The sequence below is a fragment of the Cornus florida genome, unplaced genomic scaffold (assembly GCF_030987335.1).
Source record: "Cornus florida cultivar Cherokee Brave unplaced genomic scaffold, ASM3098733v1 CherokeeBrave_3.0.0_Hap2_Chr05, whole genome shotgun sequence".
Classification (NCBI taxonomy): Eukaryota; Viridiplantae; Streptophyta; class Magnoliopsida; order Cornales; family Cornaceae; genus Cornus; species Cornus florida.
This window is the reverse complement of record NW_026775575.1, coordinates 56,841,675-56,867,332: the sequence shown is the minus strand read 5'-3', so window position 1 is coordinate 56,867,332 and position 25,658 is coordinate 56,841,675. Positions and strand designations below refer to the sequence as shown.

Here is a 25,658-nt window from a genome sequence, read left to right as displayed (position 1 = left end):
ATCGTGTTATTATCATGTATTAGTAATAAATTACACAATGAAAAAATTATTTTTCTTTCAATCACTTCATTTTTCAGAATCTCAATTTTATTTGAATTTGTCAACATTATAATATTTGTTGAAATTCATCAAATCCCATTCCTTTTAAAATTCCACCTTTTCCAAACATCTTTCCAAATCCAATCTTATAATTCCAAGAGTAAAAACCATGAATAGACCAAGACAAGGAGTTTATTTACAAATAGAGAAAATATATTGTCGGGGTAAAGCCACAACAAATCACAATAATAGTTAATAAAGGAAAGTGAATGGGTAAAAACCAAGAATAAACCAAAGATGTGGGGTTTAATTATAAATAGAGAAAAAGTCGACTTATAAGCCACAAAAAATCACAATAGTAGTTAAGAATGGAAAGTGGAAATAGGTATAAACCAAGAATAGCCCAAAGACAAGTGGTTTAATTAGATATAGATAAAATATATAGTCTGTGTAAAGCCACACAAAAAAATCACAACACTGTTGAGAAAGGAAAGTGAAAATGGGTAAAAACCAATAATAGTCCAAAGATTAATTAGAAATAGTGAAAATAATCTGTAAAATCACGATACTAGTTGAGAAAGGAATGTGTAGTTGAGAACGGAAAGTGGAGCCTCTATTAAAAGCCCCATCACTTCTCTTTCTCCCCACGGAATCCTCTTAAGTGTGTGAAGTCATAGTTGGAGAGAGATCAAGGGAAAAACCCTTCTGTCGTTCTTATTGTGCCCTTTTACATGGCTCGTCAAGGGAATTTCTTCTCTATCTTGACCGGAGAAGAAAGCGAGGTTGATGCCGCAGACCTCGCCGCAAAGATCGAGGCGGAGCGGCTGAGGAAAGAAAAAGAGCGGCTGAAGAAAGAAGAAGAGCGGCTGAAGAAGGAGGAAGAAGAACGGCGGTTGAACCCCCATTATGGTATAATTCCGTTCTTCTTGTTCTGTATGTATAAGTTTATATTTTAAATCCTGTTTATATTGGTATGTATTTATTTGTTTATACAAATTTATATAATGCTCATGCTCTTAATGTTTCGTGGCTTTTGTAAATTGATCTGATTAAACGATGTTAATGGATTCTGAAAGAGGTTTATTTGATAGGGTGAGCAAGATTGTTGGGTAATTAAGATTTTATCTTTATCTACTTTTATAATTTATCGGAGATAACTTCTCTAATTTATGTAAGATTAAAAATTTTACAATTGGGTTTTTTTAGTTTAGGGTTCTGTTTGGGTGCAATTCTTTATTCTGTATTCAGTTTCTAATTCAGTAGATTGTTATCGTTTAGTGCTGTTTGGGTGCAATTCTTTTATTCTTATTCAGTTTCTTAAAAATTAAAATTTTTTGTGTGATAATGGTGGTGTTAATTAATTTCAGTGAAATCTGAGACAGTGAGAGGAGGAGGCAGTGGTTATCGCAGGAATAATGGAGGTTATCGCAGGAATAATGGAGGAGCTGATGGTTATCAACCCAACTATAAAGGGAATGCAGTGGCTGAAGGATATAGGAGGAATAATGGACCAGTTGCTAACTCTACAAATGGTGGTGGACGCGGATGTGGCCAGGAGGAGCGAACTTGGGGCAGGGGATATTCACGGCCTGCACCAGTAGCTAACTCTACAACTGGTGCCGGTCTTGGTGGGAACAGGGGGGCCGAGAATTCACGGCCACGAGTAGCTGCTGCTGTTCCTTCAGTTGAAGATCCTCTTCACTTTCCCGACCTGGGTAAAAAAGCTGTGAAAGCATGATTTTTCCAAGACAAGTTTCAAAAATCCGCTTTTATCTTCTCCATTATATCCCTCGTTATTGTATTCTTTCTGGCAACAAGTTGGAGAAAATTTTGAATTGCTTTATAACATAAGTATTTTGTTTATTCCATATGGTTTACCATTCTCATCGTTTGTCAATTACTTTCCCAAATTTATGTTTGAAATTTCGTGTTTTCTGGTCATATCAATCCTTCTCTTCTTTTATTTTATTTTATTTTATTTTTTCTTCTTGTATGTTTCGCAATATTGGTCACACCAACGCACTCGGACACCCTTAAAAAAATGAGCTAAAAAGCCAATTATGGTTTAAAGTAACATAACAATATTTTCATACTTGTTGAGGGAAAATATTTCATCAACAAAAGTATAAAATAGATTTTGGAAACAAATGAAATTATCAGTAGCGTACTACTTCATCAACAAAGCTTTAGATTTTGTATGAACTGATTATTCAAGTTGGTCTTTTTCTTTCCAAGTCTCTCTATTATATAAACAAGATAAAAACTTAGAGAAAGCATGATTTTTTTACTCTGCTTCTCACTAGAAACAGAGTCAATCATGCAATGAAATTACTAAAATTAGTGAAGGGGGTTCATATGGATCAAAAAAAGGCAAGGAAATGATGATGAATGATCATATTTTAATTACATTTTTTATAATTCTTTTAATATATATTAATTAAAAAACTTAACATTAATACTATCTTATATCCACGCACATGTTACGCATAAGAACCTAATTTTTTCTTTTTCTTTTTTTAACAGGACATAAGAACCTAATTAACTCACAAATTTCAAACAATTTCATAAAAAAATGATTTAATTCTTAACTACTTAATTTATATTTAATATAATTAAATATTTAACTATAATATAATAACATTCTTAACATTGAGTAAATTTAGCAAAAGTCAAGTAATTAACTTCTCATCATTATCATCATTCTGGTTTTAATTCCACATGTGATGCACCGATTTTTCAGTCTCTACATTTTTATTATTATTAATTCTTTCTTTCATCTCCAATGTATGTCTTTCGCAAGCCCTAATCGGTAAACTAGGTATTTGTAATTTAGTCCTTTAACAAAAGTCACGGTAACAGCTCAATACAAACTCACATCCGGTTCGAGCTTTGGTGAAAGCATAGGCGAGTGAGTTTGCTTATTTAACTTCTTTTTTAAATAAATAAATAATAATCCTTATCCTAAGAAAATATTCTAGAGTCATGTATCAACGGCAATAGCCCAATAAAAATTCACACCCGAGTTTTGGTGAAAGGATGGGTGTGTAAAAGAATCATGTACTACGCTCTATTTGATAAGATGGAATCAGCTAAAAAGTGAAGGAAACAAAAAATTTTAAATTTTTTTGCTTTAGAGTTTGGATAAAATTTAAAGTTTGAATATGAGGATTTTTGCATCTGCCTATTTACTCTTAAAACTTTTCTGGCACAAAAGAAGCTAAAAAATATTTTCAGACCTCCTTATTTTACATTTCTATTGTTATTTTATTATTCTATTATTTTGTGTAATAAAAGCAATTTAGGTATTTTTAAATAACTTTCATGCTATCAAAAACAAAGGCAATAAAGGCAAATTAGGTTTCATGTTTTCCTTCTATTTTTTAATCGGTACGTTGTATAATAAAGGCAATTTAGGTTTTTAGGTATTTTCTTTTAAGATTTTTTTGTATTCTATTTTGGGACTGAGGAAATGGATAGAAAGCACCACTTAATGATTTTAATTGCACTACTTATCATTATTCTGTAAATACATACATCAATTTTTTGTGTCAATTTTATTTATTTTTTTACTTGTTTTGTGCGTATTTCGATTTCATTTAGCATACTTGTGCCCTGTATACTTGTTTCGTGCGTATTTCAATCCCATTTAGTATATATACTTGCGTCTTGTATACTTGTTTCATGCGTATTTCGATTCCATTTAGTAAACTTGCGTCCTGTATTCTTGTTTCGTGCGTATTTTAATTTAGCTTAGTATACTCGTGCCTTGTTTACTTCTTTTATGTGTATTTCAATATTGTCAGTATACTAGAGTGTATACTTATATATTGTATATCTAGTTTCAATATTGTTTAGTATACTTGTAAGTATATACTTATGTATACTTGAGCATGTATACTCGTATATTGTCTTCCATTTCAATTGATTGTGTAGCTTGAGAAGATCCCTTAGTTCACCTTGGAATATAGATGTTAGGAAGAATGATTCCTTGTAATGATCTATACTAAACTTTCATAATGTTTGAAACTTTAGGGTATACGCATGCACTTTGTTGTAAGATTTATATATTCCACTCGCAAGTGCACGGATCTTTTCAGATAGGGTATACTTGTAAGGGTGTCATACCCAAGGAACTTATGTAAAATAAGTTTGTCAGCAGATTTCTTAAATTCCAAATTTACTTGAAAGTAGGATAATCGAATCGTGATGATTAATTCTAAATTTACTAAATAGAAAATAAAATAAACTAAAGAACAATGATTAAATAGGATGTAGAAAATAGAGAGAGAGGACTAGGAGTATGATTTCACAACTAACGTCGCACCACCAGTCAATTGCATCAATTTATTGGAGATATATCATATAACATGCAATAAATCATAGCTACAAACACATATTTATTCAGCTAGAAAATAATATAATTTAAAGCTAAGCATGGACTATCTTCAATTGGTATAAACCATCTACCTAACTACTTTACTCTAGGGTATAGCATGGTCTATCTTTTCTTGGCATAATCCATCAAATCTCTAACATTATATTCAGAGAAATACCATTGTGTAATCTTCTCAAATACAACTACAAGAAGTGAATGAGTAGTGTTCAATCACAAGATTAAAATATCTAAGATAAGATAGAAAAATATTTGTAATTGAATTAAAACTCTAAAACTGATTTTTATTGAAAATTCAATTAAAAACCTTATAGATTACATAATCATGCATGATAAAAATTATTCTCTAATAGTTAAATACAATCAAACCAGTGTGCTAAGTTAGGGTTACATCACAACCCTAGCAAAGCGTTTAGCCAAGCATGACTGTGGTGGAATTCTTCATGCTTGAGGAAGACATCTTCACCGCCATGGATCGATCTCTTCTTTCTTTTGACTGCTCCTCTCTGATCTCAGCCTCAAGCTCCTCCATATGATCCTTCAATGTTGTAGAGGATTCCCTTTTAAATAATAAAAGATCGGCCTTAAAGTTCCCTTTTTAATATGGGAGACATACATAGAAATTTTATCGAATAAGGACTCCCAAAATTCGTGAAGACTTCTAGGCCAATTTTCACAAGGTAAACAGTTGTTTTAGGGAATCCTCGTGAAACACAAAATTGTATCTCTTTGAATTTCCTATCAATCAACTTGGGAATTTAGCTGTTTTGACGCTCGAGGAGAGAGATACAGCCAGATTACCAAAACGGGTTTAAGTTACCAACTTTGGCGAAAGTTTCCTTTTTTGAGAATGATTTTTCCTTTTCTTCTTCATTCCATTCCCATCAACTTGTGGCTTCTTTTGGACTAATTTCTAAGTATAATTAGACTTGGATCTTCAACATTGCTCGGTCCCACGGAATGTTATCTTTTAAAACTTAGAATTACTGGTGTTGAATGATTTTACAATTAAAGCCCTGAAATAAGAAAAAACAATAAAACAATGTAAAATCACAAATAATCTATTATTAAGTGAACAAAACATACAAATAAAGGGGCTAAAATGAATAACATTCAGCGCCTAACACACCCCCAAACTTACATATTGCTAGTCCCATAGCAATCAAACTAAAGAAAGCATAAATGCCGCTTTCGTGGGAATCACGATTGCATTTAGCACATGCAACAAGTCTTTTAAACCCCTAGGTTACCCCTAGTGGACGAGTGAAGTCTCGTGAGGGTTTCCAAAGACGATACCCACAAACATACAACACAATTTAATCCTCTGGCAATCAACTTATTCTCATATCATCATAATAATCAAGGGGAAGACTACACAAAAGTACTTTAAAAATTATCATCTGACTATACTCCTTAGTCCCTAGTTTCATACTTCACCCCAATGTTTCCCACACACTTATATAACAAGAACAATAGCAAAATCAATCCCCAATGTTGTGAAATTTGTGCACTAACAAATTACCTATATAGTAATGTCTTTTCAATTGAACCCAACTTCTATACTTCAATTCCTCAGATCCCTTCTCAAATTATTTTCTATGGCAAAATATTATTTATTTTTTTCTTTCTGTTTTTTTTTTTCTTTATCCTTACCCCTACTTCTTTACGCGAGCACTCTATGCATATGAGACATGAGCCCCGATTACTCCATGAAAGGGTTACGAAATAAATAAATAAATAAATAAATATATATATATATATATATATATATATATATTTAATATCTCTGCCATAGTAATAACCTTCAAAGTTCACCAATTTATATCCATCCATAGTCATCAGAATTCAACTAACAATACAAATACCCATAGATAGAATTCTAGTGTGCGTGTGAAATCCATCAGGGACCAATAATTACTAAAATTCCTATCATAATAGATAATGGAACCCACATAAAATAAAGCACGAAAATTAGGGATTCAAGACGATCTCAGAAATTTTTTTTTAAAAAAGTACGTAAGTGTCTTAATCCCCTTAACAATTCACAAATACTTGAATTAAAGTCAATATGCCAAAGAAAAAGAATTGGATTTTTTTTTTTAAATATTTCTAATTTTAATATTTTTTTTAAATATATATATATATTTATATGTAACAACTAGAGTAAAAAATATGTAACAACTAGAGTACTTTAATACAACTAGAGTAAATGTTATGCTCCCAAACTTGAATTGGACAGTGTCCTCACTGGGCAAAAGAAAATGGAATCACTTAACAGGATAGCTAATATCATAACTAAAAATAAAAAATAAAAACAAAGGAGAATAAAAACAAAGAACGAAAGCACTTAACATGGTAGCTAAAATGGAGGCGGTGGAGCATCGAGATTAAGCCCGTTATGAATCATAAGCGCACGCATCATGTCCATCATTGATCTTTGATCTTGACGAATCATCCTTTGTTCCTCAAGAATCATCCTCTGCTCCTGATGGATTACTTGAACTTCAGATCGAAGTTGGGTCACCTCACCAACCAAATAGTCATAGGGATGCTCATCAGTGTCATCCTCAACATCACTGGTTGCCTCTGCCATAGGCTCATCATGGGGTTCATCAGCCGACTCATCTTCAATCACCTGTCTAATAGCCAATTGACTTGGATGAATAGGAAAAACTTGTTCACCCTGCATAATTGGGCGAGCCGGTTCTCCAGGTGCAGCAACCACCTTTAATGTCATGTAAGATCCGCTGCGATTCCAATCAACCTCACCATAGCAATCATTACGCACAGAAGAGAACTCATCGGTAGCAATAGTGTAGCCCTGAAAAGTTAGCTGTCGAATAATAAAGAATGGTAAAGGAAACTTCCAATCTTTTTCTTTTTTTGGAGTTTGCTTGATCACCAAATCATAAAAATTTTTAAGCTGCCCATAGATGATTTCTGGAAAAGATATCCAATGGCCAAAATGGATGGCATATAAAGCACGAAGAAAATCTTGATGACGCTCAGATTGATGAGTAAGAGGACATACATTGTGTAAAAGTATGGCATCGACGAACCATAGGTGTAATGGCAGAGATGATTTAGCAGTAGAATTATATTTGGAGCCAGAGAAACAATTTGCAGCAAGGCGACTAATCGTTAGTCTAATGGGGACGTCTGACATCGGAGTGAACATTGACTCCAAATCAGTCGGGCATTGATGTGGACATCCCAAAGCCATGGCAATCATCGAAGGAGTAATGCGAATTATAGTACCATCAACGGATGACACTAGTGCTCCCCGTTCATCTGGATTGGAATGAAGATTTTGATAAAACACCTTGACTAGTCTGGGGTATATGAGTTTACCAGCCGGCTCAAAAAGGCATTCAACTCGCCGGCGTTGTAAATCTACAATGGGCCATTGAGTTTCTGGAATGCATGCATTAAGGAATTCGATGTCAAAGCCCACTTCATAATTAAGTTTGCGCTCATGCCACCACTCATCTATGGTATCTCGAAGAGTTGGCCACCTCATGGAAGATTGAATGGAGCGGTTTGTTAAAGCACCGCCTTGTGTGGCTTTTTTCTTTCTGGAAGCCATGAAAAAGAAAAACCTCTTTGCGACATTTTTTCGAACGCGTGGTAGGCAGTCCCAAATTCTTACCTTGAAAACTTTGATTTCTTCTCCAAATAAGTGCAAACAATATGGATAAACAAGATGGAATTGGGATGGTAAAGGAAATTTACAAGGGAAATATATATATATATATATAGGGTAGAAGGAAGAAAGGAAATTAGGATGGTGATGGTGTTCTAATGGGTGTGGAGAAATTTGGGTAGGCGAATTTTTTTTTGTTTATGGATAGTGGGATGGAATGATGGAATTGGATGGAGATATATATATATATATATATATATATATATATATATATATATATAAGGATCAAAGGTGGGAAATGATAAGGAAAGTAGTGATGGACAGTGTAGTTGGTTTAGGAATAGGGGAGATATGGTTGAGAGAAGAAGCCAAATTCGCCTAAAGCCGCCACTACCCTTGAATTACTGCCCCTTGTTCTTTTCTTGTAATTTTTTTTTTTTTTTTTTCTTCAGAAGTAACCGAAAAAATAACCTGGGCGATGGTCGCCCATGGTGTGAGACCCCCTAATTTCGGAACACGGGTTGATCAAGTCCGCGCACAAAATCAGGGGATATCAAACCAATTAAAGTATTTAAACAAGCACGGATTACAAAATGAAATAAAGAATAAAATAAAACGCTGAAGAAATCCAATTAATAGTAAATCCATTAATAACTTCCAAATGGTTACAACTCGGGAATCCCGTAACTCAAGGACCCCTTAACCAAAAGTTACTATTTAGAATTTCAACCAATTAAGTACTAATATCAACTAAAACAAAACTAATATCCTACTTTTAAGTAAATAGAAGGAATGGATAAGTCCTCCAGCTGCGGATCCTCAACCTTGAGACTTGACCTTTTACAACCTGAAAAATAAATCGCGGGTTAAACCCTACGAGCAAGTTCTCTCTACCAAGCCTCTGAAAACCAATAAACAAATCATCTTTACCAAAACCATCCCTAATTAAGCTTTAACTTTAATATACGATGCTACAAATATATATAAATACTTATATATATAGTGCAAGAATCCTACCAGTTAATAGGGCATTAAATTGTCAAAACCACTCACCAATAATTAATTATTAGTCATACCTAGACCAAGCCCCCCCTTTTATAATTTTCTCATAAAGTAAACCCCACTCACCTTAACTCCATCCTAAACAGTAATTTAGTCATCTACACATATAGCAATTTAAATATGCACCGGCAAATCAACCATACCATTTATAAATATATTTATTTATATACTAGCAATTCAACCATGCTTCCTTCAATATATTTACTTTTACAATTAATTAGCAATTCAACCATGCTTCCCATATATGAAATTTATTCATAACCAATAAGGCAGTATATCAAAGCCTTTGGCAACTCATCCATGCCTACAATTCAACCATGTATTAATTTTAAACTTAACTCTAGGTATAATTATACATAGACTTCACATGCATATAATAAGCATGTCCTTAATTTAATAACCGTGTATCTATTACGATTTTAAATCAACCATACCATACACGAATCAAGTCATACCAAACAAGATTTATAATATTTAATAATCTTAAATAATATATATATACACATATATTTTGTAATATATATATATGTGTGTATCATACATTCCATACCAATCGTTGACTATTTAAAATCATATCTACATATATATACACATATATACACCTCCTTTCATTGCAAAAATATTTAATTAATTATATTTATACCACTAAATGCTACTAGGTATCTTAGTAACACTCTGAGGCTCTCAAAATATCAAGAACACACCCTCTAATGATTAATTTTAACCCTAACATGCTTAAGATAAATACTGGAACTTCACCGGAGTCTCAAGCAACTTTCCAGGACCTCACACGCATCCCCACGTGCCTTCACGCGCCGCCACATAGCCCTAGACTACTCCCACGCGCCTCCACGCGCTTCCCCTTACCGGCAGGCGCGTCCACGCGCCTGCACGCGCCCTCACGCGCCTGAGCCACTCTCGGCGCGTGTTGGCAGCTCCTAATTGGTTGTTGTTTGGTGCTCTTGGTAAGCCGCGATGCACTGGATCCTCTCCCTTAATCAACTACATCTAACCATTGATGCCGCATGTGTATCAACTTACAATGGACCGCATCACACCAGATCAATCCAACTAAATAAAATTAATCCTATGGCCTAAATCAACGAGTGCACCCTTTTCCTACGTACGCGACAACACTGGATAAAAATCCTATTGATGCGCAAATACTAGCCGCCTCCAGTGTGTTTGTTAAACAATTTAACATATATATATATATATATATATATATATAACAATTTCTAAATTAACATTAAAAATATAAATTAATTTCAGAAATTGTTCAGAAAATCTCAGAAAAATCCCAAAAGCTCTATTTATTATTTTGGGCATAAATGAACATATACAATTAAATTAAAATCCATTTAATTTAATTAATCGTGCTACACAAGGTTAACGCAAAATATAAAAATTTTAGAAAAATAAAATTTAATTAACCTAACCTCACCTACAAGATCTAAATTATCAGAACAATGCATACATATATTCACATGTTTAATTCTATAATTTTGTAAAGAATAAATATGCTCCTCCAATCTGAATAATAATTTAATTTAATAAAATAAAATTATAATTTCGATAATCAAGGTGATAAGTTTATGAGTTCTAAGAGGAGAAGTAGAGAGGAACTCGCCTTTTCTTTTCCAAATCCGGTCTCCTCTTACGTTCTTTGATCCGGCCTCCTCTTCGTTAGCCCTTCTTCTTCTCTCTCTAATTCTCTTATTTTTCTAACGTGGAAAAACTCCTAACCCCAGAGTCTTATGTGTCTATTTATATACATACAAAAACTAAATCCTTTTCCCATTAGGATTATCATATAAAATAAATAATATTTATCTTTTAAATAATATATATACATACATATATTTTACTATAAACATATATATATTACCTTCCATATATAACCATTAGTTAAATAAATTATATATACCTATATATATCAATATATAATTATATTGACATATATACCCCTCCACATGATTTAATAATGAATTAATATACACATGTAATTATATAGGTATAATTATGCAAAGATAATTATTAAATATCCTCACAACCATGGGCCTTTACCAATTAACCCAACAAGGCTTCCTTCAAGCCCAATACCATATCCGTTGGTCCAACTTCCTTTAATCCCAATACAAATAACTTAAATACCTAAAATAATGAAATTAAATTTAATAGCTACCAATAATTAACAATAAAGGTACACCAACATAAAATCACGCAAATCAAATAAACACTTCACTAACTAGCATTCCACAAATCAAACACCGTATAAATTTAACAAATAAAATTACAAAATATATAATTTAATTAAAACAATACAATTTACCTACGCACTTAATTAAATAAAACAAATCACAACTATCAAGCACCTAATTAAATAAAACCAATCACTTAAAAATAATAATAATAATATAATATAAATTAATTTAATTAAGAAATCCTTTTTACAATATCGGGGTATTACACATGGGCCGGGCGATCGATCGCCTGGACCTGCTTGTCAGCTTCCTTTTTCTCGCCATAGGGCGATGGTCGCCCATGGGTCGGGTGATCGATCGCCCGGACTTGCTTGGGCTTCTCCAGAAATTCCATTCGGGCGATGGCCACCCGAACTTGCTTGTAGTTCTAATTGTTTTTTTTTTTTTTAGAATGCAAACTTCAAACGGCCATAACTTTGGCATCGGAGGTCCATTTTGGACCAATTTTTTTTTTTTTTTTTTTTCTTTTTTCATTTTGGGTATTTTTTCGAGATCTACGCTGTGGAAACAGCCGTAGGCGGTTTGGTTGATGTTTGGACCCAAAAAATGCACTGTTCTGCTCCAATCAGCCTCTGTTTCTTAGTATGCCACGAATTTTTTTTTTTTCTTCGAAACAAGCATAACTTGTAAACCTGCACAAGTAACTAAAAGCCCTACAAAACAAATTAAATCCTCCTAATCTACTAAAACAAAAGATAAAATTTAAGAGAGAAAGAAAAATAACAAAAGATAAAAATAAAAATAAAAACATAATCTTATCTACAATTCCTATATTTAATGTTGGTAGGCGACGTGATACCTGGATGATTAGGTGGAGTAAATGGGATCAGCCAAAGTGACAGATTCAACACCTTCTGTAGGCACAGAATCTTTAATGTATTGCTTCAATCTCTGACCATTTACTTGTAGTGTCTTGCCTTTCTTTGGGTCAAAAATAGTGATAGCCCCATGAGGGGTTACCGTTTGAACTTGGTATGGACTATTCCATCTTGAGCGCAATTTCCCTGGAAATAGCTTCAGCTTGGAGTTGAACAACCAGACTTTGTTACCTGGCTCGATAGATTTTCTCACAATGTGCTTATCATGAAACACCTTGGTTCTAGCTTTGTAAATTCTTGCGCTTGCGTAAGCATCATTGCGAAGTTCTTCTAATTCACTTAACTGCAACTTCCTCTTGGCCCCAGCTTGACTCATGTCGAAGTTCAATTTTTTCACGGCCCAAAAAGCTTTATGCTCCAATTACACAGGTAAATGACATGCTTTCCCGAAGACCAAGCGATATGGCGACATCCCAATTGGTGTCTTGAATGCGGTACAATACACCCATAAAGCATTATTGAGATGCAATGACTAATCCTTTCGATCCGGTCGAACCGTCTTCTCAAGGATATGTTTGATCTTGTGATTTGAAATCTCTACTTGACCGCTTGTCTGAGGGTGGTAAGAAGTACCTACCTTGTGAGAGATAGCATATTTCTGAAATAAGACTCGAAGAAAGCGATTACAAAAATACTTTCCACCATTGCTGATTACAGCCCTTGGCATTCCAAACCAACTGAAAATATTGCTTTGAAGAAATTCGACCACCACCTTGTAATCATTAGTCGTTGTTGCCACTGCTTCTACCCACTTGGAGATGTAATCCACCCCTACCAAAATATACTTCTTGCCATGTGACATCGTGAATGGCTTTTTGTAAAGTAACGCAAATAGCTTTTTGTAAATAGCTTTACAACTTGGAAAGTAACGCAAATAGCTTTTTGTAAAAGGTCAAATTTCTTGTATTGTGTTAGCATGTTTAGAATTCACTTTTGAAGTTGTACATTTAGGTAGAATTCAAACTTATTATGCAACATCGGAACATTTGACTTCAAAAAGTTTGGCTAAAGAGAACAATGTAACACATTTTGCAAGAAAAGTTCAATTTCATGACGAATTGGCTCAAAACAACCAGGAGTTTTGGGATGATATGAAGTTAAATGATGTAATTTGAATTATTGTATTGTATGGATGTTATTTTGGAAGTGTATCTATGTATGTGGATGTTTTGGGACAATGGTCGGGACACGAGGATCCGAAGTGGGTGGAACTATTCTCTTAGGGTCTTTAGGATCCCTCTTTTGGCTTTGGATTCGGCCTCTGTGTATTTTTTTACTTTGAAAGAAATTGAGATTTCTGAATTAAATTTATTGGAGTTGCCTTTGACGAAGAGTGTTTTAGTGAGTAAAGATTGAATCATACACATTTCAACATTTACAGTGAACAAAGTTCCCAAGACAACAACGAATCAACCTGCCTCTCCGATCTCATCCACCACTTCCTTGAAGACAACACCGCCGCTCACTCGCTAGAGAACGAATCCGATTTCGAGCTTGATCGGTCAATATCCAATCCAACGGACGTGATCAATTACCTCATTTATCCAACGGTCTCTAATTGTGTTCATTCGTTCAAGAATGCACTCGAAGCTTGTGTTTCTAGAGCTGTAGTTACGCTCTCGAGTGCTAATTCAAATTCGAATTCAGATAAATCGATTTTTTGGTGAAACATGATGGCTTTTCTCCAATTTTGTGGACGCACTGCGTTGATTTGCAAGACGAGGTGGGAGAGCTCCGGCAGACTGACCATTAGTGGCAACGAATTCATCGACGTCTTGATGTCAGAGTCCGCTGTGTTGCTACGCTAATACTTCATCGACCTCGATTTCAACAGAGAGTTCAAGATCGCGAGGTCTACGTGCGCGTACGAGTGCGTGTTACAGGCTTTGCCTAGGGTTTTCGTCAGTAGGAGTGAGGAGTTAAAGCAGGTCATGAAGGTGATGAGCAACGCCGGCGAGACGGTCGTTGAAGAGCCAAGGTCTGCACCTTCCTCCGTGGAGGAAGAACCGTTACATGCAGAATAACTAATTCGGTTCGTACCACCGAAGGGCGAATATGATTCCGGCGAACTCGTCGTCTTTGTCGTCGCCGGTGGTGCCGATGCTAGTTGTCAAATGTCGATCGGTTGGATTTGACGTCGTGAAGGGACATTTGTTGTGTCCCGCCACAACTCGTACCTGACTCGATCATATCTATGCAATTAATTTTAAAACTCGTACGAATATTATATCTAGTTGTAAGTGTATGAAGCACGGACACTCCTCCTAGGGGTCTCGTACCAGTGTCAGACACTTTTCGGACACGGACACGCGTGTCCGAGGCTCGGACACTTGTCCGACAATTCTATAAAGTGTCCAAAAATTATTTTTTTATTGGACACGGGGTGGACACGGCTCGGACACGGCTCAAACACGGGTGGACACAGCTCGGACACGCGGGAGACACGGCTCGGACACGGCGGGGTATATTTTGTAATTTTTTTTTAAAGATAAATGGGGTAAATAATGTAATTTTTTAGAAGTTTAAAAATAAATTTTGAAAAAATAAAATAACAACTATAGATAAGGGTACTGCACAGTAAATTTATTTTCTCTCACTTCCACTCTCAGTCTCTCCTCTTCTTTAATTATCTCTGTACATGAACAAAACAAATTTTTTTTTTTTTTTTTTAAAGTTACATGAACAAGACTTTGAGAAAGACTAAAAGTTTATATGTTTATTCATGCACATATTTAGCCCATTATAACTATGTCTCTTCTGCATATCTTCGTTTGGAATTTGGATCAACTTTATTTTTCATTTATTTTCTATTTTGTCCATTGAAATTGGTCATGTTATTTGTTGTTGTTTTATTTGCAATTTTGTAGTTATATATACCTAAATGTTATTAAAAAAAATGAATGTGCAAAGTTCTAGTAATTATATTTTGAATATATAATTATATATATATATATATATATTATTTTATAGGCGTATCCCCACCATGTCCGTATCCTATTTTTTTGAAATTTGCCGTGTCGCCGTATCCGTGTCGTGTCGTACCCATGTCTCGTGTCGGTGTCCGTGCTTCATAGTTGTAAGTATATTTGTCTGGGATGCGGCAAATGCACATCGGAAAGCTGACGGGGCATAGCATATCACATGCAAACAGTTCATGTTGATGACTTCGAATCTCACTGCAACACAAAATTTCTTTACATTAATTACGCAATAATTTCAAATAATGATACAATAATTATTTATGCAATAATTACTTTAGACCATAATAATTTAAATTTTTTCTAATTTTAAATGACGTGTTAAACAAGTGATATAAATGTAAAGTCCACCTTTTGTTAAAATAAGCTTTGAAGCCCAGTAAAAATTAGAGGCCCAACAAGAAAGACCCGAAAGCATGTCAATTTAGGCCAACTGGTGAAAGAAATCCTGGTTAATAGAAGCAGACCAAAGAATAGCCCAAGATCGACACATTCAAACATTCATAACGCCCACAATAAAAGAGAATATCGTATAATAAGGAGGCATAAACGTCCATATCCGAAAACTGCCAATAACGGCTTCATATAAATCTTTACTCATAATCTTCTTTGATATATTTTTTTATGTGTTCAGGTGTGAAAAATTGCACCTACATAAATCAGTTTAGAAGAATTTACGACAATATATATATATATATACACATTCAATATTGTATATGTGTTGTCTCAATACTTTACAGTATTGTACTAGTCTCCCTGTTGTCATTTCATAGATGTGAAACTTTGGTTTCCTTTACTGATCACTGTTTCAATCCATTATAGCATTAATTTCATATCTGCTGAATGGACTGTCAATGTGTTGTATGGTATTGCAGTTCATTCAACAGTTTTGAGAAGAGTAATGATACTCTCTCCGATCAAATTGGTCTACTCCTAGTCTGAATCCAACGTGTAACTGCTACGTAATTACTTAAATCGTTGATATTTAATTTGTACGCTAAAGATACCAAAAATAAAAATAAATATGGAAAGAAGCTGAAGAAGTTTTTAACACCCCTCTCCATCTCTCTGATTTCTCTATTCATCTTCTTCGTTCTGCTGATTTCTTGATTCTTTCTCACTCTGACTCGTGGTTCTCTTTTTTCCAATTTGAAAAATTGAAGGGAAAATAAAGCATTGAGAAGTCTCTATTGGTTCATGAAATCAAAGGGGAAAATACATATAAACGTATATGTTTGCTTGAAGAGAAAAAAAAAAAAATAAAAAAAAATAAAAAACCCTAATAAGATTGAAAGTATGCATTCATGTTTTTTTTTTTTTTTTTTTTTTTCAATAAATATTTTGGCTTCTATATATTATATCATTTTTGGGGATTAGATTAAAAAAAAAAAAAAAAACCTGCAAAAGTTCATTACGAAGGCCGGCCTCCCAAAGGATCTATTCCCAAAGGCTGTCAAGTCGTACCCACTCCTCTAACGCCTTGTTCAATTCTAACTTCCTGTTATGTTCATTTTTTTTTTTCAATATAAATTTTAGCTTCGGTATATTGTGTCAGTTTTGGGGATTTGATTATAAATTAAAAAAAAAAAACTTCAAAAGTTCATTACGAAGTGGATGCGCGCTCTCTTTAATCTTCAATTTGACGCCTCCACCAGACCCATCATCAACTCATCACCGAAAGAATCAAGGAAGCAGTTAAACGAAGAAGATGAATAGAAAAATAAGAGAGATGGAGACGGGTAGTCAAAACCTCTTTAATTTCTTTCCATATTTATTTTTGGTATCTTTAGCCACACTATTTAGGTAATTACATGGCAGTTACACATAGGATTCAGATTAGGAGTAGGCCAATTTGATCGGACACATATCATTACTCTTTTGAGAAACAATGGAATGATGATAATTGAATCCACAACTTGGAATAATAATAATAATAATATTTAAAAAAAAAAAAAAACAAAACAAAAGAACCTGCAGAGGAAGAAATGCACAACATAATTCGGGAACAAAAATCGTATATAGAAAGTGGAAATATTTAACCTACTGTGATTAGGCCTCCAAACGCCTCCATTTTTTTTTTTTTTTTTATCTAGCCAAATTAAGCCTAAAGTAATATTTTTCTTTTATTAACTTAAACTCAAATGTAGTTGAATTCCCCATGCCTGTTTGCTTTTTAAGAAAATTTTAGAAATTTGAAACAAATAAATGAAGTTGTTAAACCACATTGAATTTAATATTATTAATATTTGCTTATCACATTGTTTATGCTTGTATTGTGTTATTCTTATGTATTAATAATAAATTTTTTAATGTTAAATAAATTACACAATGAAAAATTTATTTTACTATCAATAACTTCATTTTTCAAAATCTTAATTTTATTTGAATTTGTCAACATTATAATATTTGTTGAAATTCATCAAATCCCATTCATTTTAAAATCCCACCTTTTCCAAACATCTTAAAATCCATTTCCAAATCCAATTTTATAATTCCAAGAGTAAAAACCGTGAATAGCCCAAAGACAAGGAGTTTATTTACAAATAGAGATAATATATTGTTGGAGTAAAGCCATAAAAAATCACAATAATAGTTAATAAAGGAAAGTGAATGGGTAAAAACCAAGAATAGACCAAACAAGAGGGGTTTAATTATAAATAGAGAAAAAAGTCGATTTAAAAGCCACAAAAAATCACACTAGTAGTTAAGAATGGAAAGTGGAAATAGGTATAAACCAAGAATAGCCGAAAGACAAGGGGTTTAATTAGAAATAGAGAAAATATATAGCCGGTGTAAAGCCACACAAAAAATCACAACACTGTTAAGAAAGGAAAGTGAAAATGGGCAAAAACCAATAATAGTCCGAGGAAGAGGGGTTTAATTAGAAATAGAGAAAATAATCTATAAAATCATGATACTAGTTGAGAAAGGAAAGTGGAGCCTCTATTTAAAATCCCATCACTTCATTTAAGTGGCAGTTACACATAGAATTTGATTAGGAGTAAGTCAATTTGATCGGACAAGTATCATTACTCTTTTGAGAAATAATGGAGTGAAGATAATTGAATCCATAACTTGCAATAATAATAATATATATATATATATATATATATATATATATATTTTTTTTTTTTTAAAAAAAAAAAAAAACCTACGGAGGAGGAACTGCACAACAAAATTGAGGAACAAAAAGTGCGAGTAGGCCTCCACATGCCTCTATTTTTTTTTTATTATTATTATTTTATCTAACCAAATTAAGCCTAAGTAATATTTTTCTTTTATTAACTTAAAATCAAATGCAGTTGAATTCCCCATGCCTGTTTACATTTTAAGAAAATTTTAGAAATTTGAAACAAATAAATGAATATGTTAAACCACATTGAATTTAATATTATTAGGATTTGCTTATCACATTGTTTTTGCTTCTATCGTGTTATTATCATGTATTAGTAATAAATTACACAATGAAAAAATTATTTTTCTTTCAATCACTTCATTTTTCAGAATCTCAATTTTATTTGAATTTGTCAACATTATAATATTTGTTGAAATTCATCAAATCCCATTCCTTTTAAAATTCCACCTTTTCCAAACATCTTTCCAAATCCAATCTTATAATTCCAAGAGTAAAAACCATGAATAGACCAAGACAAGGAGTTTATTTACAAATAGAGAAAATATATTGTCGGGGTAAAGCCACAACAAATCACAATAATAGTTAATAAAGGAAAGTGAATGGGTAAAAACCAAGAATAAACCAAAGATGTGGGGTTTAATTATAAATAGAGAAAAAGTCGACTTATAAGCCACAAAAAATCACAATAGTAGTTAAGAATGGAAAGTGGAAATAGGTATAAACCAAGAATAACCCAAAGACAAGTGGTTTAATTAGATATAGATAAAATATATAGTCTGTGTAAAGCCACACAAAAAAAATCACAACACTGTTGAGAAAGGAAAGTGAAAATGGGTAAAAACCAATAATAGTCCAAAGATTAATTAGAAATAGTGAAAATAATCTGTAAAATCACGATACTAGTTGAGAAAGGAATGTGTAGTTGAGAACGGAAAGTGGAGCCTCTATTAAAAGCCCCATCACTTCTCTTTCTCCCCACGGAATCCTCTTAAGTGTGTGAAGTCATAGTTGGAGAGAGATCAAGGGAAAAACCCTTCTGTCGTTCTTATTGTGCCCTTTTACATGGCTCGTCAAGGGAATTTCTTCTCTATCTTGACCGGAGAAGAAAGCGAGGTTGATGCCGCAGACCTCGCCGCAAAGATCGAGGCGGAGCGGCTGAGGAAAGAAAAAGAGCGGCTGAAGAAAGAAGAAGAGCGGCTGAAGAAGGAGGAAGAAGAACGGCGGTTGAACCCCCATTATGGTATAATTCCGTTCTTCTTGTTCTGTATGTATAAGTTTATATTTTAAATCCTGTTTATATTGGTATGTATTTATTTGTTTATACAAATTTATATAATGCTCATGCTCTTAATGTTTCGTGGCTTTTGTAAATTGATCTGATTAAACGATGTTAATGGATTCTGAAAGAGGTTTATTTGATAGGGTGAGCAAGATTGTTGGGTAATTAAGATTTTATCTTTATCTACTTTTATAATTTATCGGAGATAACTTCTCTAATTTATGTAAGATTAAAAATTTTACAATTGGGTTTTTTTAGTTTAGGGTTCTGTTTGGGTGCAATTCTTTATTCTGTATTCAGTTTCTAATTCAGTAGATTGTTATCGTTTAGTGCTGTTTGGGTGCAATTCTTTTATTCTTATTCAGTTTCTTAAAAATTAAAATTTTTTGTGTGATAATGGTGGTGTTAATTAATTTCAGTGAAATCTGAGACAGTGAGAGGAGGAGGCAGTGGTTATCGCAGGAATAATGGAGGTTATCGCAGGAATAATGGAGGAGCTGATGGTTATCAACCCAACTATAAAGGGAATGCAGTGGCTGAAGGATATAGGAGGAATAATGGACCAGTTGCTAACTCTACAAATGGTGGTGGACGCGGATGTGGCCAGGAGGAGCGAACTTGGGGCAGGGGATATTCACGGCCTGCACCAGTAGCTAACTCTACAACTGGTGCCGGTCTTGGTGGGAACAGGGGGGCCGAGAATTCACGGCCACGAGTAGCTGCTGCTGTTCCTTCAGTTGAAGATCCTCTTCACTTTCCCGACCTGGGTAAAAAAGCTGTGAAAGCATGATTTTTCCAAGACAAGTTTCAAAAATCCGCTTTTATCTTCTCCATTATATCCCTCGTTATTGTATTCTTTCTGGCAACAAGTTGGAGAAAATTTTGAATTGCTTTATAACATAAGTATTTTGTTTATTCCATATGGTTTACCATTCTCATCGTTTGTCAATTACTTTCCCAAATTTATGTTTGAAATTTCGTGTTTTCTGGTCATATCAATCCTTCTCTTCTTTTATTTTATTTTCTTTTATTTTTTCTTCTTGTATGTTTCGCAATATTGGTCACACCAACGCACTCGGACACCCTTAAAAAAATGAGCTAAAAAGCCAATTATGGTTTAAAGTAGCGTACTACTTCATCAACAAAGCTTTAGATTTTGTATGAACTGATTATTCAAGTTGGTCTTTTTCTTTCCAAGTCTCTCTATTATATAAACAAGATAAAAACTTAGAGAAAGCATGATTTTTTTACTCTGCTTCTCACTAGAAACAGAGTCAATCATGCAATGAAATTACTAAAATTAGTGAAGGGGGTTCATATGGATCAAAAAAAGGCAAGGAAATGATGATGAATGATCATATTTTAATTACATTTTTTATAATTCTTTTAATATATATTAATTAAAAAACTTAACATTAATACTATCTTATATCCACGCACATGTTACGCATAAGAACCTAATTTTTTCTTTTTCTTTTTTTAACAGGACATAAGAACCTAATTAACTCACAAATTTCAAACAATTTCATAAAAAATGATTTAATTCTTAACTACTTAATTTATATTTAATATAATTAAATATTTAACTATAATATAATAACATTCATAACATTGAGTAAATTTAGCAAAAGTCAAGTAATTAACTTCTCATCATTATCATCATCATTCTTGTTTTAATTCCACATGTGATGCACCGATTTTTCAGTCTCTACATTTTTATTATTATTAATTCTTTCTTTGATCTCCAATGTATGTCTTTCGCAAGCCCTATTCGGTAAACTAGGTATTTGTAATTTAGTCCTTTAACAAAAGTCACGGTAACAGCTCAATACAAACTCACATCCGGTTCGAGCTTTGGTGAAAGCATAGGCGAGTGAGTTTGCTTATTTAACTTCTTTTTTAAATAAATAAATAATAATCCTTATCCTAAGAAAATATTCTAGAGTCATTTATCAACGGCAATAGCCCAATAAAAATTCACACCCGAGTTTTGGTGAAAGTATGGGTGTGTAAAAGAATCATGTACTACGCTCTATTTGATAAGATGGAATCAGCTAAAAAGTGAAGGAAACAAAAAATTTTAAATTTTTTTGCTTTAGAGTTTGGATAAAATTTAAAGTTTGAATATGAGGATTTTTGCATCTGCCTATTTACTCTTAAAACTTTTCTGGCACAAAAGAAGCTAAAAAATATTTTCAGACCTCCTTATTTTACATTTCTATTGTTATTTTATTATTCTATTATTTTGTGTAATAAAAGCAATTTAGGTATTTTTAAATAACTTTCATGCTATCAAAAACAAAGGCAATAAAGGCAAATTAGGTTTCATGTTTTCCTTCTATTTTTTAATCGGTACGTTGTATAATAAAGGCAATTTAGGTTTTTAGGTATTTTCTTTTAAGATTTTTTTGTATTCTATTTTGGGACTGAGGAAATGGATAGAAAGCACCACTTAATGATTTTAATTGCACTACTTATCATTATTCTGTAAATACATACATCAATTTTTTGTGTCAATTTTATTTATTTTTTTACTTGTTTTGTGCGTATTTCGATTTCATTTAGCATACTTGTGCCCTGTATACTTGTTTCGTGCGTATTTCAATCCCATTTAGTATATATACTTGCGTCTTGTATACTTGTTTCATGCGTATTTCGATTCCATTTAGTAAACTTGCGTCCTGTATTCTTGTTTCGTGCGTATTTTAATTTAGCTTAGTATACTCGTGCCTTGTTTACTTCTTTTATGTGTATTTCAATATTGTCAGTATACTAGAGTGTATACTTATATATTGTATATCTAGTTTCAATATTGTTTAGTATACTTGTAAGTATATACTTATGTATACTTGAGCATGTATACTCGTATATTGTCTTCCATTTCAATTGATTGTGTAGCTTGAGAAGATCCCTTAGTTCACCTTGGAATATAGATGTTAGGAAGAATGATTCCTTGTAATGATCTATACTAAACTTTCATAATGTTTGAAACTTTAGGGTATACGCATGCACTTTGTTGTAAGATTTATATATTCCACTCGCAAGTGCACGGATCTTTTCAGATAGGGTATACTTGTAAGGGTGTCATACCCAAGGAACTTATGTAAAATAAGTTTGTCAGCAGATTTCTTAAATTCCAAATTTACTTGAAAGTAGGATAATCGAATCGTGATGATTAATTCTAAATTTACTAAATAGAAAATAAAATAAACTAAAGAACAATGATTAAATAGGATGTAGAAAATAGAGAGAGAGGACTAGGAGTATGATTTCACAACTAACGTCGCACCACCAGTCAATTGCATCAATTTATTGGAGATATATCATATAACATGCATAGGGAATAAATCATAGCTACAAACACATATTTATTCAGCTAGAAAATAATATAATTTAAAGCTAAGCATGGACTATCTTCAATTGGTATAAACCATCTACCTAACTACTTTACTCTAGGGTATAGCATGGTCTATCTTTTCTTGGCATAATCCATCAAATCTCTAACATTATATTCAGAGAAATACCATTGTGTAATCTTCTCAAATACAACTACAAGAAGTGAATGAGTAGTGTTCAATCACAAGATTAAAATATCTAAGATAAGATAGAAAAATATTTGTAATTGAATTAAAACTCTAAAACTGATTTTTATTGAAAATTCAATTAAAAACCTTATAGATTACATAATCATGCATGATAAAAATTATTCTCTAATAGTTAAATACAATCAAACCAGTGTGCTAAGTTAGGGTTACATCACAACCCTAGCAAAGCGTTTAGCCAAGCATGACTGTGGTGGAATTCTTCATGCTTGAGGAAGACATCTTCACCGCCATGGATCGATCTCTTCTTTCTTTTGACTGCTCCTCTCTGATCTCAGCCTCAAGCTCCTCCATATGATCCTTCAATGTTGTAGAGGATTCCCTTTTAAATAATAAAAGATCGGCCTTAAAGTTCCCTTTTTCATATGGGAGACATACATAGAAATTTTATCGAATAAGGACTCCCAAAATTCGTGAAGACTTCTAGGCCAATTTTCACAAGGTAAACAGTTGTTTTAGGGAATCCTCGTGAAACACAAAATTGTATCTCTTTGAATTTCCTATCAATCAGCTTGGGAATTTAGCTGTTTTGACGCTCGAGGAGAGAGATACAGCCAGATTACCAAAACGGGTTTAAGTTACCAACTTTGGCGAAAGTTTCCTTTTTTGAGAATGGTTTTTCCTTTTCTTCTTCATTCCATTCCCATCAACTTGTGGCTTCTTTTGGACTAATTTCTAAGTATAATTAGACTTGGATCTTCAACATTGCTCGGTCCCACGGAATGTTATCTTTTAAAACTTAGAATTACTGGTGTTGAATGATTTTACAATTAAAGCCCTGAAATAAGAAAAAACAATAAAACAATGTAAAATCACAAATAATCTATTATTAAGTGAACAAAACATACAAATAAAGGTGCTAAAATGAATAACATTCAGCGCCTAACACACCCCCAAACTTACATATTGCTAGTCCCATAGCAATCAAACTAAAGAAAGCATAAATGCCGCTTTCGTGGGAATCACGATTGTATTTAGCACATGCAACAAGTCTTTTAAACCCCTAGGTTACCCCTAGTGGACGAGTGAAGTCTCGTGAGGGTTTCCAAAGACGATACCCACAAACATACAACACAATTTAATCCTCTGGCAATCAACTTATTCTCATATCATCATAATAATCAAGGGGAAGACTACACAAAAGTACTTTAAAAATTATCATCTGACTATACTCCTTAGTCCCTAGTTTCATACTTCACCCCAATGTTTCCCACACACTTATATAACAAGAACAATAGCAAAATCAATCCCCAATGTTGTGAAATTTGTGCAGTAGCAAATTACCTATGTAGTAATGTCTTTTTAATTGAACCCAACTTCTATACTTCAATTCCTCAGATCCCTTCTCAAATTATTTTCTATGGCAAAATATTATTTATTTTTTTCTTTCTGTTTTTTTTTTCTTTATCCTTACCCCTACTTCTTTACGCGAGCACTCTATGCATATGAGACATGAGCCCCGATTACTCCATGAAAGGGTTACGAAATAAATAAATAAATATATATATATATATATATATATATATATATTTAATATCTCTGCCATAGTAATAACCTTCAAAGTTCACCAATTTATATCCATCCATAGTCATCAGAATTCAACTAACAATACAAATACCCATAGATAAAATTCTAGTGTGCGTGTGAAATCCATCAGGGACCAACAATTACTAAAATTCCTATCATAATAGATAATGGAACCCACATAAAATAAAGCACGAAAATTAGGGATTCAAGACGATCTCAGAATTTTTTTTTAAAAAGTACTTAAGTGTCTTAATCCCCTTAACAATTCACAAATACTTGAATTAAAGTCAATATGCCAAAGAAAAAGAATTGGATTTTTTTTTTTTAAATATTTCTAATTTTAATATTTTTTTTAAAAAAATATATATATTTATATGTAACAACTAGAGTAAAAAATATGTAACAACTAGAGTACTTTAATACAACTAGAGTAAATGTTATTCTCCTAAACTTGAATTGGACAGTGTCCTCACTGGGCAAAAGAAAATGGAATCACTTAACAGGATAGCTAATATCATAACTAAAAATAAAAAATAAAAACAAAGGAGAATAAAAACAAAGAACGAAAGCACTTAACATGGTAGCTAAAATGGAGGCGGTGGAGCATCGAGATTAAGCCCGTTATGAATCATAAGCGCACGCATCATGTCCATCATTGATCTTTGATCTTGATGAATCATCCTTTGTTCCTCAAGAATCATCCTCTGCTCCTGATGGATTACTTGAACTTCAGATCGAAGTTGGGTCACCTCACCAACCAAATAGTCATAGGGATGATCATCAGTGTCATCCTCAACATCACTGGTTGCCTCTGCCATAGGCTCATCATGGGGTTCATCAGCCGACTCATCTTCAAT

The 25,658-nt window shown here is 33.1% G+C and overlaps 3 protein-coding genes across 3 annotated transcripts; 2 read left to right on the top strand and 1 right to left on the bottom strand.

The window, feature by feature from the left end:
• The first annotated feature begins 665 nt into the window (after positions 1-665).
• Positions 666-1,907, top strand: LOC132310165 (glycine-rich RNA-binding protein 8-like). Its single transcript, XM_059808384.1, has 2 exons — positions 666-948; positions 1,407-1,907. Exons 1-2 carry the CDS (start codon positions 771-773, stop codon positions 1,775-1,777), a joined length of 549 nt encoding a protein of 182 aa, XP_059664367.1. The 5' UTR covers positions 666-770; the 3' UTR covers positions 1,778-1,907.
• A 10,301-nt stretch (positions 1,908-12,208) lies between these two features.
• Positions 12,209-12,595, bottom strand: LOC132309310 (uncharacterized). Its single transcript, XM_059807626.1, has one exon. It carries the CDS (start codon positions 12,593-12,595, stop codon positions 12,209-12,211), a length of 387 nt encoding a protein of 128 aa, XP_059663609.1.
• Positions 12,596-19,350: 6,755 nt separating this feature from the next.
• On the top strand, positions 19,351-20,592 carry LOC132310164 (glycine-rich RNA-binding protein 8-like). Its single transcript, XM_059808383.1, has 2 exons — positions 19,351-19,633; positions 20,092-20,592. Exons 1-2 carry the CDS (start codon positions 19,456-19,458, stop codon positions 20,460-20,462), a joined length of 549 nt encoding a protein of 182 aa, XP_059664366.1. The 5' UTR covers positions 19,351-19,455; the 3' UTR covers positions 20,463-20,592.
• The last annotated feature ends 5,066 nt before the right edge of the window (positions 20,593-25,658 follow it).

Bases quoted from the DNA above. Each gene is read 5' to 3' on its own strand.
- LOC132310165 (XM_059808384.1), top strand. From the start codon at position 771: ATGGCTCGTCAAGGGAATTTCTTCTCTATCTTGACCGGAGAAGAAAGC. The intron at 949-1,406 runs GTATAATTCCGT...AATTAATTTCAG, and splicing joins GCGGTTGAACCCCCATTATG to TGAAATCTGAGACAGTGAGA.
- LOC132309310 (XM_059807626.1), bottom strand. From the start codon at position 12,595: ATGAGTCAAGCTGGGGCCAAGAGGAAGTTGCAGTTAAGTGAATTAGAA.
- LOC132310164 (XM_059808383.1), top strand. From the start codon at position 19,456: ATGGCTCGTCAAGGGAATTTCTTCTCTATCTTGACCGGAGAAGAAAGC. The intron at 19,634-20,091 runs GTATAATTCCGT...AATTAATTTCAG, and splicing joins GCGGTTGAACCCCCATTATG to TGAAATCTGAGACAGTGAGA.